This window comes from Mastomys coucha, unplaced genomic scaffold, assembly GCF_008632895.1.
Source record: "Mastomys coucha isolate ucsf_1 unplaced genomic scaffold, UCSF_Mcou_1 pScaffold21, whole genome shotgun sequence".
NCBI lineage: Eukaryota > Metazoa > Chordata > Mammalia > Rodentia > Muridae > Mastomys > Mastomys coucha.
The window spans coordinates 142,444,380-142,459,392 of record NW_022196904.1 but is presented as its reverse complement, the minus strand read 5'-3'; the positions used below and the strand labels follow the sequence as shown (position 1 = coordinate 142,459,392).

General features: G+C 40.7%; 1 protein-coding gene across 4 annotated transcripts; it reads left to right on the top strand.

The window, feature by feature from the left end:
- The first annotated feature begins 562 nt into the window (after positions 1–562).
- Positions 563–14,765, top strand: Ms4a7 (membrane spanning 4-domains A7). Of its 4 annotated transcripts, XM_031389765.1 has the most exons (8): positions 622–702; positions 810–881; positions 3,390–3,549; positions 8,559–8,693; positions 10,634–10,690; positions 11,866–12,072; positions 13,774–13,875; positions 14,587–14,765. In XM_031389765.1, exons 3-8 carry the CDS (start codon positions 3,403–3,405, stop codon positions 14,650–14,652), a joined length of 714 nt encoding a protein of 237 aa, XP_031245625.1. In that variant the 5' UTR covers positions 622–702; positions 810–881; positions 3,390–3,402; the 3' UTR covers positions 14,653–14,765. The 4 variants fall into 4 exon arrangements, with proteins under 4 accessions (XP_031245627.1, XP_031245624.1, XP_031245626.1 ...); XM_031389764.1 differs by lacking the exon at positions 810–881 and having other exon boundaries at positions 598–702; XM_031389766.1 differs by lacking the exon at positions 810–881 and having other exon boundaries at positions 619–697.
- The last annotated feature ends 248 nt before the right edge of the window (positions 14,766–15,013 follow it).

Genomic DNA, 15,013 nt, shown 5'->3' with positions numbered 1-15,013 from the left:
ACAAAACCAGATGCCGTAAGGATAAGCAAATGACAAGTAAGTTTAAAAAACAGTGACCAAGCAAAGCATTATGGGATAAACATCTCCAAAAATACCATTGAGTTCGTTTTGTGTTGGCCATCTACTCCCATAAGTGTGGTTTGTATATTCAGTGAGAGTCCATTAAAAGAAACAAGTATTTCCCTTGGGAGCAGCTTAAAAGTGATTTCCAACCAGCTGGACACTCTCTCCATATCAATAAGCTCTCTCAAATCCAAATGTTCTCAAATCCAATAGCTCTAATTCTCATAAACTCCTTACTTCTTTTCTCAGTAATTCTGTAACAGATGGTGAATTCTAATATCTCTCATTTATAAGGGGACATACTTGATGCAACCGTATAGAAATGCAAAGAATCATTCCCTACTTGACCACATCTGTTTCGTGAGATGATTTTATTTTGTGTTATTTTTCCAAACCTCAAACTTCAGAAAGGGGAAGCAGAGCAGCTTTTCATTTTCCACCTACTTGTAATTACTGCAGATTCACATCCTGTGTGATCATGAATACTTCCGGGGAAAGCACACAAAATGCCTGAGTGTCAAAGGCAGACAGTGAAACTTCTGGAGGGAACAGCTGGTGAGAGGTTGAGTCTGAGTTCTCCCAGGAGCAGAGTGAGCAGGCCCAGGAGCTACAGCACACAGGACAGGGCTGTGAGGTCAGGTAGGATCTTCGGGTTGGAATAGAACCACTGGGAGAGGTTGTGCTCTAAATAGATAGCCTGGGAAATGCATTCTCATCCAGTCTTTTCTGTTGGCCATTTGCATAAGTTGGTGAATCACATGCCCATTTGGAGCCTCGGTTTACTGACTTTTCAAAAAGGAAAGCACCTTTGAGATCAGGTGAGATTTGAAGTGATGACCTTCTATAGTTCCTTTAATTTCCCCACTCTTGCCACTTAGTCTCACAAAACATGTTCTCAAGGAAGACTGGGATTTGAGAAAATGTTGAATTTGGAAACTATGGTTCTAATCTAACCTTGCAACACAGAAAAGTATTGTGTGTGGAAGTGTTTGCCTGAATAGTAGAGATTCTGGAACCCATTTTGAAAGCTGAGAACCATTACCACTTCATGTGGGTATAGCGAATGATGAAGGACAAAGCAGAGTTGGATTGGGAGAGAATGGTGTCAGTTGTCAGGAATACTATAAAATGTTAGAAACTTCATTACGTAGAGTTCCTTCCAAAATACCCATATGTATCCAAATTTAAGAATAGCTTAAATTTAGTAAATACATCTCTACATGCTACTATATGCTATCATAAATAGATAATTGAATTTGTAAAATAAGCATAAGTTCTATAGGTTCTAAAGTGCACAGGTGTTTCTTACAGCATTGTTCATAGTGATTAAAAAAAAACTAGAAGGAATCAAAATGACCATAAATATCCATCCAGTTTAATGAAATGCATTCATTTGAGTTTGTCATTTGGATTTTTAATTACAGTTAAAATCTAATTGTATAACTGTAGCATTCTAATTGTATGTGATTCAGTGGCTTTAGGCTCATTCAAGCATGACACCCTTATGACAATCCACTAAATAGCTGCTCTTCACCCACCCCTCTCCCACCAGTTTACTTTTCTACAAAACTGAGTAGCTGGTATACCTCATAAGTAGAATCACACATCATCTTACTTCTTTGACTTCATTTAGGATTTTGTTTTTGAGGTTTATCAATGTTTGTGGCATGTCAGAATATAACATTTGCATTTTATACTTAAGGCTATTATAATTAGTCAAAGATTAATAGGAATTCTAAATGGTTGGAATGACCATTTGTAAAGTGTTATAATTTGTGTAAAATCATATGTAAGGAGGAGAGAGAACTGAAGAAAAAGAGAAAAGGAACATAAAGGAAACTGAAACTGACAACTTCATATTAATTGTTGGGGAGTCAGGAACATTTTGATTCATGCAAACTGTATTTCTTTTTAGTTGACATTGTTGTTATATGTTCTTTTTAACAAATGGTTAATTTAAAAATAACAACAGGAAATAAATGCACATGATGTTAACAGGCTAGAGAGCATCAAATTGACATCCAGTTCCTAACATGGAGCTCAGAAGAAAGCATGCAATATAGTTCTTGGATATGAGACCTGAAAAATCCAAGAAAGAAATGAGAGCCTGAAGGGAATTGTGTTGATATGCTTAGCAACAAAGATCAAATTGAAATCCAGGTTTCCAGATATCAGGGCAGTTCTGGAGAGATACACCTTTACTATGGTTCCCCAGGATCACAGCCATTCCTAGGGGCAGACTGAACGCAGGAATGACAACTAATGCTTCAGATACAACCAACTTTTGGCTTCCACTGTGGTGCCATCCCCCATCGGCCCCACTAGTAACGAGCATCCGGGCTTCACTTGGGTACCGTTGACCTGGCGAGGCACTGTTTGTTTCTGGAGTGGAGCTGTTAATATTATTAGGAAAAAAAGAAAAGGCAAGATGAGGGGGGTTAACGTCACACAGAGGGAAATAGTGCAAGATCTTTAGCCCAGAATACATAGCTCACACACCTGAAAGTTCTGCAAACATAGACTAACAATACTTATATTTGTTACAGTGTACTAAACATGAGATGCATTAGGTAAGTGCTTTTTGAAACATTCATTTAATTAAATGAACTTATTAGTCCTGGATTGCTAATATATTAAATAGACTTAATAACATCTAGGAGATAAGATTCTTTGGATGAATAAGACCTTTGATATTCTAGTGCCTGAAAATGGAATGTGACTTAAGTAAGTGTTTATATTGATAGTTACTAAGCTGGTAGAAGCAAAGGGCACATTCTGGATTAGACATGTTCTTTTTATAAACTGGAAAGCACTTACTCAATAATTTAATGGGGATAAAATGAAGATTGGAGGATTGGACGGCATAAAGTTAGCTTCAGTGTGATGTCCAGGGTGATGTGATAAAAGATTGCATGATAGGGGAAACAGAGGTACAAGAAGTAGAGAGAGAGAGCTGAAAGTAAAGGCTTTGGGAGACAGGTAGTGAGGTGAATATGCTCTGCTGCAAGGAAATTCTGCTTGGATTACTAATCTCCTCATGTGCTGTTCCTGGAAATGTTTGCAATTTTCCCCAATAGAATGTTTCTTGCTTATCATGGAGAGAATGCAGCCTATCTTATGCTCCCCCTGAAGGTCACATCCATTTTCATTTTTAAAACAACAAGCCAGACCGTGGTCATCCCACCCTGAATGTACCCAATTCTTATCTAAAACAAACAAACAAACAAACAAACACCTCATCTTTCTTCACTCCTTACAGACTAAGGTGCCTGTGGGTGTCTGTGAGTCAAACCCTGGGGACTAACTGAGTCCAATGCTTCTTCTAGCATCCTTGGCAACATGCGTCTACAGCTTGGCATCAAAAGCATTGGATGGGACTGCTTTCCAAAGGACATCATTATCCACAAAAGGGAGAAAGCTGGACATACATATGATAAAGAAGATGACCTGCTGATCGGTGTGCCTAGTGAAGCCACAGTTCTTGGAGTAAGTCCATCTCATTAGAGGGAAAATGCTGGAGAGACATTAAAAATATGTCCAGACTACAAAGCTATAGTGAGTCTGGAAGCATCCTTGACTTGTTTTGGCTGATTCCACAAACAAATCAGAATGTGAAATGGAATGGGAAACTATTCGTTCCTCAGACTTTCATTTAAAATAACTAAAGTCACTTGTGCTTTTCCACCAGAACACTGAATAATTAAGAAATTAGTGTCTGATCATTGTCTTTAGTGAAGATTTCTGACTTAATGATACGATATTATTTAGTCTGATTAAGTTAGGTCTTTTTACTTAGAATTTTGTTTTTCAAACACTTTGAGATGACACCATCTAAATTGCTTTCGTCCACACGCTTCCCTGTGTACACATGAGCATCTCTAAGACATCTAAGTATCAGCATCATTATCCCTTATAGGCAGGGTTCTACTCATCATAGGAGTCTGAATATTTCCTGCTGAGACTCAATTCCTACTCTTTCCCACCTTCAGAAACCTTCCTGCTGGGAGCCTTCCCTGCATCACAGGTCAGACAAAGGCCAAAGCCTGATGACCTCGGGCTTTGTTACTTGATGGTCTCTGGCAACATAACTCTCTCTTCTTATTCTGTGGCTAAAAGCTACAGGTTTCTGGAAATTAGCTTCTGCTGGTAGCAGCAGGACTTTAAGAAGCAAACTTAGTTAATAGTGTTGTTTTCTCTGTTTTCTCTCTGGCTCAAGGGCTCCCTGGCCAGATAAGAGGCTATGAGTTAATTAACTCTTTGTGAGCCGGGGAGAAAAAAGGAGGAAGAAAGAGAGAATTCAAGCACACACATAGACACACAGACACACACTTTGGCTGGGACCAACTACCTGTCTCAACAATTTCACAAGTGTTCATGCATACTTACATACATACACATATACCTACACACATGTGTGTGTACATGCTTATTGGCAGGTACATATAAATGCATATATATACATATATACATGTATACATATATACATATATTTTGTACACACACATATATTCATGTGCATGCATGCATTTGGTGGATGGAGCTGGTTGGGCAGAGCCCCAGATACCATACTTTATTATTTCTCTCTGGCCTTCTAATATCTTCTAAGGCAAAAGTTCTTTATAAAATTACGTCATAGATAAAATGTTACATAAAAGGAGAGTTAGTGACGGATGTTGATACTAAGTTCAAAGCAGTGTTTCATTCTATAAGCTCATAAGCTCAAAGCAAAAGTTTCACAGGGCCTTGTTTTTATCATAGTGCACACCTGTGGCTTCATTCTTGGACCTGACCTACAATGAATGCTTTCTCTTGATCACAAATTTATTTCAAGCCTGCTTTCTTATCCTAGTGCAATTAGCCTGTGATACATGAAGGTTTACAGAGCTGTATTTGTATCTTTAATCTATAGAGGGCTTGGGATTATGCCATGAACTGAGTTGCTGCGGGACCCTTGTTCCACAGAGTGATTAGAGTTCTGGCCTGGTGGGCAAAGAATTCAGCAGGTGACAGAGATGACACGAAGAAGTGTGGTATCTGAGTGTAATTGTATAAAGTAAAATCAAGCTTATATAGAATACAGAAAACAGGGCAAACAACAGAAGTCACATAGGCAGGAGATGGCCACATCAAGGTCAGTGAGAACAAGCAGACAGGTGCAAAGTGGAGGAATAATGGTGTCCTTCCTCCTGGGCGATTTTGGTAGCCCCAAGATAAATTCTCTGGGTCTGTCTGAGGCAAGTAGCTGAAGGTCATATTCTAGCAGTCCTTGGCTGTAACATAGAAAATTAGTGACAGAAGCCCTAAAACTTCTCTCTGGTTAGTAAAAGAATTCTCCCTTGAGTGGGATTGCTCTGATAATTAGTGCCTAACTGCTATCTCTAACTCTTGAGACACCCTGTCTGGTAAGACAGCTTCCTTGTAAAAATTCCAAGCTAATTACAGCAGGAAATTAATTAGGATCATTGAAACACTGTGGAGGCCAGGAAATAATGTTTAATCTTAGTTTTAGCTAAATAAAAAAATATTTCTTAGGGCACCTTTATGCCTGAATAAAGAAAGCATGCAGATCTCTCCAGAGACTTTAGCAGAGACCAATCTGGAACACATCAGAACTAGGAGATGTCAGCGATTGACTACCCCAGGAGACTGGCTCTCTGTGAAGCGTACACCTCAGATCTGTGGTTGGGCCTTCAAGCCTGACACGCAGATAACTACTGAAGTAGATGAGTACTGCATGACAGGATTACTTGTATTAATTTAAGAGTTCTATAAAATCATTATCAGAGATTATGAAACAATCAATTGATCTACACATATTGCTATATGAAAGTACATCTTCATATTGATCTGCAGAAAATTTGCCCAATATGGTGGGCTAATGGCCAGGAACTAATAGGTTAAGTGTGACAGGAAAGGCATATCAGCAGCAAAAAGCAATCTTGCAATAGAATGAAGTCTCTAAGGACACTGCATCAGCGCACCCATCGCAGGCCATGCAAAGTGGCGGGCCATCTCCAGAAAACTCACTTGCATACAATAGTCTTTGCTAGATGGCTCTTGACACCTCCTAAATGTTTCTTCTGTAATTCAGGGTCCACTGACACCATTCTACCCTTTTTAAATGTTAAATTGAAATAGAATCTCCAATATAGATAATTAATGTAGCCTTTTGGTTGCTTCTTGGGGTCTGGGGAACTGTTCTTACAGCTGAAGACACTACACACTCAGACAATTCAAGCTGTATATGAAAACCTCTTTCTTTTGGTGTATAGTTCCAGAAAAGTCTATGCCGAGAAAAGGAAATGATTAAATAGTTTTACACAACTGCAACACCTATAAGCCATAACACTTACCAGCATAGCAAGCCATGCATAGAGGTGAATGAAATAAGTGACACTCACATGTCAGTGGCAACCAATAGCTGTCTTTTGGCACTTAAGGCCTACTCAGCAGAATGGCAATCTACATGGTTTCATGCCTTGGCTATTATTTAGCAATGAGTTTAGACATGCAGGCCTCTCTGTGGTATGCTGACTTTGATTTCCTTGGGGAAATACCCAAGAATCATCATCTGGGACATACGCTGGTTCTACTTTAGTTTGGTTCTGTGAGGAACCAGTGTTGATCTCCACAGTGGCTGGCCACACTGGTTTACAGTCCCATTTGATAGTTCCTCTTTTCTCACATCCTCATCAGATCTGTTGTCATTTCTTTTCTGGATAATAACCAGTCTGACTGGCACGAAAAAGAATCTGAAATCAGTTTTTATTTACATCCCCCTAATTAGACATTAGGATGCTGAATGGTTTTTTTTAATATTTGTTGGTTATATGTATTTCTTCTTTTGAAGGCTGTTTATTCTATTCACTGGCCTACTTACTGGTTGGTTGGTTTTCTTAGTGTTTTAGCTTTGAGGTTCCTTATAGGATATATAGGCATCAATGGGTTTCTCCCACTTTTCAGACTGTCACTTCACTCTCATACTTGTTTCCACTGCTAGGCAGAGATTTTTCATCCCATGCTATGCTGTCAATTCTTCCCCTTGTTATCTGAATTATTGGGCTTCTTTTCATGAAATCCTTGCATCTTGAAGTTTTCCTAGTGTTTGGCTCTACATGTTCCCAAGCCTCAAGCTTTGCCTTAACAAATTTGATCTATTTTTAATTACTTTTGTGCAGGTGAGAGATGGAGATCTTGGGCTAGAGAAATGGCTCAGCCATTAAAGGATAGGCTCACAACCAAAAATATAAGAGAGATGGAGATCTACCATAATTCTTTGATGTGTGAATTTCTGGTTTCCTCAGTACTATTTACTGGAGACACTTTGTTAAATATTAGATGGCTATATTTCTATGAGTTCTCTTCTGGATCCTCTATTCTGTTCCAATATCTCCCATCAACGTAATCACAAATCTTTATCCTTGATGGGTCCCATCCTTGATTACATGGTTTTTTTTTTGTTGTTGTTGTTGTTTTGTTTTTTGTTTTTGTTTTTTGGTTTTTTTTTTGGGGGGGGGAGACAGGGTTTCTCTGTATAGCCCTGGCTGTCCTGGAACTCACTCTGTAGACCAGGCTGGCCTCAAACTCAGAAATCTGCCTGCCTCTGCCTCCCAAGTGCTGGGATTAAAGGCGTGCGCCACTACCGCCCAGCCTTGATTACATGTTCTAATAGTACATTATCCCAGTTGCCATGGAACTTGACTTTGTATGATACAGGTAAGGTATAAGAATCCACCAGAGTGACTATCATTTGCTTTATGCCTACCTCTTAGTACGTGGGTACTCAATGAGGAATTGTGGTAATAGAAGATGTATCTTAATTTTGGGTAATGTTGCTTATCTGTTAATTACAATATAGATTAAACAGTGAATAAAAGTATGAATTCTTGTTCAAACAGGAGAGGTCAAACAACATTCCAGTTTTGACATTTGTGCAAGTTTGTCTAACCAAACTTTCTAAGGCTCCTCATCTGTTACAAAGATGTGATGAATATTTCTGAGAATGCAGACACACATAAACCAATGTAAGCCACTCAAAACTGCCACCATAAAAAATCACAATTATTCTTAAAATCAAATGACAAAAAGGATGAGTGACAACACCAGAAATGTGATGCTCAATGACTCTCAGTGGAAGCCAAGGCCTGTGCTGAGATTCCCAAAGGAAGTCCCTTCTCTATACTCACTTAACTGAGCTCTAGTCCAGACAACTTTTCCCAAAGACTTTTCCAAAAGGAAATGTTTTGTGAAGTAGATTTTTCAGAATTAAATGTTCACATAATCACTTCCTGAGTTTAATGAGCCTTCCACAAAATCAAAGAGGTAAATTTTGGATTTTTCTCTTAGAATACATGTATTCGTCCCTTGTGGGGTTCCCCCTTTAATATAGGAATTAATAACGTATTTTAAACTCCTTTGTAAGTCAGTGTGTTTTAAAACAATCCTTTGCATCTGCTTAAATCATGGTCTAGAAGTCCCTGCCTTGTGTGTTGCAGACCATCCAGCTACTATGTGCCCTGGTGCTTGCAAGCTTTGGGGGCATTTTGGTGTCAGCTTCCTACTCTTCCTACTTCAGCGCAGAAGCCTCCACCACTTTGATGTCTGGGTACCTGTTTATTGGATCCCTCTGTGTAAGTAAAATGTGGTCTAAAAAAAGTCACAGATAAATTACTTTATCTTCAAGAGAAAAGGAGGCAGGAGAAAGCCAACTCAACACTCCTGTTATTGCCCATGTCCTGTATCTCCCATTCAAAAGTCAGCACTTTGGGGGAGGGGAGCATCTATAATTAGGACAGAAGGAGGAGACAACACACTGGGCATATCAGCACTTTTCTTATCTGATACTACATCCTCTTAGACCAGAGGATGATTTTTCATAGCCATTGTTGAGGTTTTGAAGAAGCCATTGGATTCCAGCCATTTCAGAGCAATCACTTACTGGGTCCAGAGTGAGAAGGCTGATTATACAATCAGCCTTCTAGACCTTTGACTCCTGGATACCACAGCTCTGCAGACATTCATTTCAGTAGTGACAAGATTCATGGGAAACAGAAGCATTCTTTTGCTTACAGGGAACCCTGAACACCTGTGGTGCTCTTGGGCATCTTGTCAGATAATGGCTCATGGACAAGGACACTACTGGATCTTATTTTCAGAGTTGCTAGGCCCAATGTATGCATCCTACCAATGAGCAATTCTATCAAACAGAGAATCTTGAAAAAATGAAAAAGAGGAAAATTTATTTGAGAAGATAAATTATACAAAGGGTTTTTAGTGACCCTAGTCTCTGCTTGGGCACAACTGCTTCTCAATGTGCACAAAGCTCTGCCCCTGTCCCCAAAGTACAGTTTGTCCTTGGCTTTACTGTCTCACCAGTGGTAGCAGCCTCCACATTTCTTAATGAAGCTTCTGCTAGTTCTTTCTTGGCTCTAATTGTTACTACTCAATACTCAAGCCCCAGGCATAATCAATGGTTTAGGTTTCCCACACTGCCATCCCTCTGCTTGTTGGCCCCTAGTTCCGCTGGAATCAAGTGCTGGCTTCTCAGTGCTGATAATAAAGATTCCTTGTTGTATCCTTCCCTACTTATTTCCTAAACTCTAGGTAATACTTAGGTAGCCTACACCCACAGCTTCAATGCCATATTTTTCTGTCTTACCACATGAGAGGCTCTTTCCTGTTGGCTTCCTTATCTCTATATTGTCTCGAGTCTCAAGTCATGGATATGCCTCAAGTTCCTCTTTCTTTTTTTTATTAAACATTCCATTTGTTTACATCTCAAATGATGTCCCACTTCCCAGTTACCCCTCCACCAACCCCCTCATCCCACATTTGCCCTCCCCTCTCCCTTGCCTATATGAAGGTACTCTCCTACCCACCCCACCACTCCAGCATCCCCCTACACTGGGGCATCAAACCTCCCTTGGGACCAAGGGCCTCTCCTCCCATTGCTGTCAGGCAAAGCCATCCTCTGCTACATATGTATCTAAAACCATGGATCCCTCCAGGGACACTCCTTGGTTGGTGGTCTAGACTCTGGGAGAACTGGGTGGTCAGGCCAGCCAATGTTGTTCCTCCAGTGGGGTTGCAGTCCCCCTCTGCTCCTCCAGTCCTTCTGTTAGCTCCCCTAACAGGTTCCCTGAACTCAGTCTGATGGTTGGCTCCAAGCATCCACATCTACATTGGTCAGTTGCTAGCTGGACCTCCCAAGGAACCACCATGCTAGTTTCCTGTCAGCAAGTGCCTCTTGACCACGGCAACAGTGTTGGGTTTGGTGTCTGCAGACATGATAGATCCCTAGGTGGGGCAGCTACTCTTTCAATTTCACAATTTAGGCATTTGTTGCATTTGGTCTGCAGTAACTTCTACTTTCCAATAACATAAGCTTTCCTGAGCAGATGCCTATTCTTCAAAGTCTGTACAAGCATCCCAAGCAGATATGAAGCATCCCTAGCAATATGGGCACATCATTCCTGCAGGGTTGTCTCCCTGGAAGTTTCCCATCACTTTTTGGGAGTGATTTGAAAGCATCTTAGAACAGCTCTCTTTCTTTTATCTCTCTCCTGAACAGTTTGCCATTGCTGGAATTCTCTCCATTATCTCTGAGAAAATCTCAACCAAACCCTTTGTAAGTATGAAGACCATTGAACTCCAGTTGGTTAGAATAGTTAGAGCCTCGTAGTTAAGTCTTCTAGTTTCAATCTTCCATTGTACTGTTTAGGGAAATAAAGCTCAGAACAGATTAGGGAGCATATTGATCTTCAGCTAGCCCACTGACACTCTTGGGAAGTAACTTATGAAGTGACTATGCTCATTTTCCATATGTGATAGGAGAAAAATGGAAACACAGAGTAGGAAAGAGCATGCCTGGTCAAGCACAGAGAAATTAGTAACAGCTGAGATAGGAGTCTACATTTCCTGAAGCTAAGCCCAGAATTATGACCTCATCCAAATGCTGAGAATTCTTCAACCACCCCATAACTCCTGGGTTTATACTGCAGCTTCACTTATCAAGAACATGTCGATTTCTAAACCACCTGCGAGCTCTCAGCCATAGCTAGACAGACCCTGTGTCTTCTGGAATCAGGATGTAGCTTTTCCACCTTGTGGGTATGTGGCAGAAAGTAGGAAAGGCTGCTACCCACAGGCGCAACAGTTTTAGCTGCTTCTTCCTATGTTTTCAAGACTATGGTCCATTCATTATATTATTTGGGTTGGGCATGACAAGAACTACGGAGACTAAGCCCACATGCCAGTATTTCTTGCCCTTTCCCAGAGGGAAACAGAAAGTTCATCTTTGTCAATTGCTTGTCAAATGAAAGTACAAGTTATCTTCCCTTAGGCCTGATCACCCTCTAAGGTATCCATCCTCTACAATTTGCTTCCACTAATCTCTAAAGCTGCTTTTTTACGTGAGGTGAAACTTTAGTCTAGCTTCTCCAGAGGATAGCAAAGGCCATATTCTAAGAGGCCATATTCAAAAGAAGAACAGTTCTAAGAACGCTGGGGGAGTCAGTTCAGCTACTGGCAACAGGCTGATCCTAGATCGATGTTCAGTGTCACGGAGAGTTAGGAAGCTAGACTGTAGGGAGCTGCTCACATTGTCCCATTTGCCACACATTTCCTATCTCGTGTGACAAACTATGATACAAAGACAAATTAGTCATAGTCTGCTTGAAAGGAGGTCATGGGTTATATTAAAAACAACCCCAAGGAAGCGCCATTGCAATATAACGAACAGAGGGAACAGAGAACCCTGTACCAAACCTGTGATAAGAACCCAACACAGAATCTCTCTTCCAGGCACTGAGAAGCCTGGCCTCCAATGTAGCAAGCTCTGTTGTTGCTATCATTGGCCTCTTCCTCTTCACCTATTGCCTGATAGCCCTGGGGACTGCCTTTCCACACTGTAACTCAGAAAAGAAATTCCTGTCCTTATTGTATTACATGAATTCCCACCATTGGAAGAATGAAGACAAGAACTGTCACCTGGCTTATGTCAGTGCTCTAGTAAGTAGTTCCAGACTGAACATCTTATCATGTAAAACCCCATATTCTCCCTCCACCCAACTCCAGCCCCTTGGATAGTTTCTGCTTTTTCAGCAGTCTCTGGTCATGCTGGTCTGACTGTCTAGGGCAGGACAGGAAGAAAAACAATAAACAAATATGACAGAAAGTTAGCAGATTCGGTGTTGGAGGAGGTTCCTGAACCACAGCAGAAAGGGAAACTGTGAAGAGGTGAAGAAAACACAACCGAAAGTCTTAAATCACAGCAGGCAATGCTGCTCCTTGTTATTTGTGTTGGGAAATGAGAAGCTCTTTTGAGTCCTTGCCTGGAGCTGAAAAGCTCCACCCATTAAGGATGTTTGCTTGCCTTCTAGTCAAAGGTACTCTGAGACTTGGAGCAGACACAAAGTACTTAGTTTCCCTAAGTGCACATCACCTAGGGCTGGCAAAGAGGGAGTGGGGGTGCAGTTGGAGGCAGCTACTCAGAAGCTGTGACTCCTGTGAAACATCAGTGTTTTGGGACAGAATTTTCTTAGCACAAATTTGACAGCCACTACCTAATGATAGTGACAAGCCTGGCTTAGTCCATTTTCTTTCTTTCTTTCTTTTTTTCTTTTTCTTTTTCTTTTTTTTTTTTTTTGTATTTTTCGAGACAGGGTAGCCCTAGCTGTTCTGGAACTCACTCTGTAGACCAGGCTGGCCTCGAACTCAGAAATCCACCTGCCTCTGCCTCCCAAGTGCTGGGATTAAAGGCGTGCACCATGACTAGATCAGACACGTTGATCTGGGAGCCTGAGGAAAGTGAAAGAGAACAGAGACTCATCTAGTTAGAAGTGAGCATGGCAAAGCCCAGGAGATCACACTGCAAGACAGACAGGATAGAGCAATATGTGAAAAGCACCCTCCGAGGGACTGTTTTAATTAAGATTAACTTCAGTCAATCAAATAGTCTCCTACTCTCATATAAGTAGAGCCAAAAAGAACTTCCTTTAGTATCAGAAAAGTTGCAGCATGGCAGAGTAGGCCAACCTCAAAGGAATGCTAATTTTTAATAAATACAGCATTAACTGAACAAATGTAACTCTGTGTGTGTGTGTGTGTGTGTGTGTGTGTGTAAGACGGAAAGAAATAAAAAGGAGCTGGAGGAAGGAAGACATAAAGATGGTGTAGGTTACAGAAGCTAACAAGGATTCTAAAGACAAATCACTGAAGCAGAAAATTAGGAGAGTCTGCACAGAAGTAACCGTTAGAATGCCGTGGGATCACCAGGATTGCCCAGGGTAAGAGTTTAGGGTTATCAGGATAATAGGAATGCAGGAAGAGCTCTGCCAATGTATTACTAACAGATTACAAATTCATTTCACTTGTGACAATCCGAGAAGGAAATGGTACTCAATATCCCAGGAAGTTTCACAAATCCATGCAATTAGCTCACTCAGCCCCATGCAGCTAGCACGTCTAAACTCACAGTTCCATAGACACTAGGAGTGATTCTAATAAAGGGATTTTAAAATTGCTCCTGTATCTCGGTATCTGAAATTCCTTAGGTGCTTACAAAAGAGAAAGCAGAGAGCCTTTACCTCTGCTCCTTCTGTTCTCCATTGCCCACCACTGCCCCACCCCCACCCGCCCCCCACCTCCTCTAAGCAGGGCCAGAAGGCTTTGCGTGGGGTACCGCCCAGGCCAGTGCTGCTTTGTTTGCAGAGTGCTCTGGGGATGATGCTCCTCTTCACTGGGCTGGAGGCTTTGCTAGCTGTATATAGTTCTATCTTTTGGTGGAAGCAAGTTTACTCCAACAAGCCTGGGGTAAGTACCCAATATCTCTGTGATACCCACTGTGTCCCCTGTTCTGAGCTTCAGTGATACAGGCCCAAAATATCAGATGGAAAGTAACTCTAATAATAAAAGTCAGAGTTCATAGAGTGGTCACCCGGGATCAGCTAGAGCCTACAGGACAGCACAGCAGACAGAGAGTCCTTCCCCCAAGAAATTAGCTGGCTCTAGAAGATGGCTCATGAAATTTCATAGGTGAACCAAGACTTAGATTAAAAAATATACAGAATAGAAAGAGAGTTTATATAGCCTTGTTCTTGAAGTAATACTGACATCTGGCTTCTTAGACAGTCTCCATGGCCAAGCCCGTGCTTAGATGATTTTACCAAGACCTTACTGTTTTGTTGATGTCTTTCTGCTCTTTCCCTTGCTATCTCTTAGCCCCTTGTGTTATCATTTTAAACTGCATTTATTTCTCTTGAATGCTACAGTGAAAGAGAAAACATAATTCGAATGAATTATGATTCAACTACGAGACACTAAAAAGCAACAAATGAGGAGATGGAGAGTGGCATGTGCTTGAACTAATGTTGCTGCAACCATATATTATGATAAAGTTGCATAAATAGTACTATAAAATGTTGCTATAATACATTGCTATATATTGAGGGAAATATGAAAATATTTTAAACCCTATTCCCAAAATCAAAGTGTTAAACTCTGTTAATCAATTTTATTCTTTAGGGTACATTTTTCTTGCCTCAATCACAAGATCATACTCAACTTGTCAAAAGCAATTTGTTGCAGTAATGGATATGAAATAAGAAGAAAGAAGAAATCGATTGCTCATGGCAGAGCACAGCTAAACTTTCCTGAAATCTTAGCCTTAGTAGATTCTAATAAACATCTGAAGAAAAGCTTTCCTGTCATACTTTCAATATGAGTCACTTCATTTCCATTGAAAATCATTTCCTAAAGTCCAAGTCAGCAAAATTTCCTGATCCCACATTCTGCAATGACCACAAGCTTTATCAACTTCTCCAAACAGTGTTGTTAGGTGAGAAAGCACGTACTCTTTCTGGGGTGGAAGCTGACACGGTCATATGGCTGGGTAAGGCCTTTCTCTGCATTACTTGCACATTCCTTTGCTTAAATGTTAGACATTATGCAT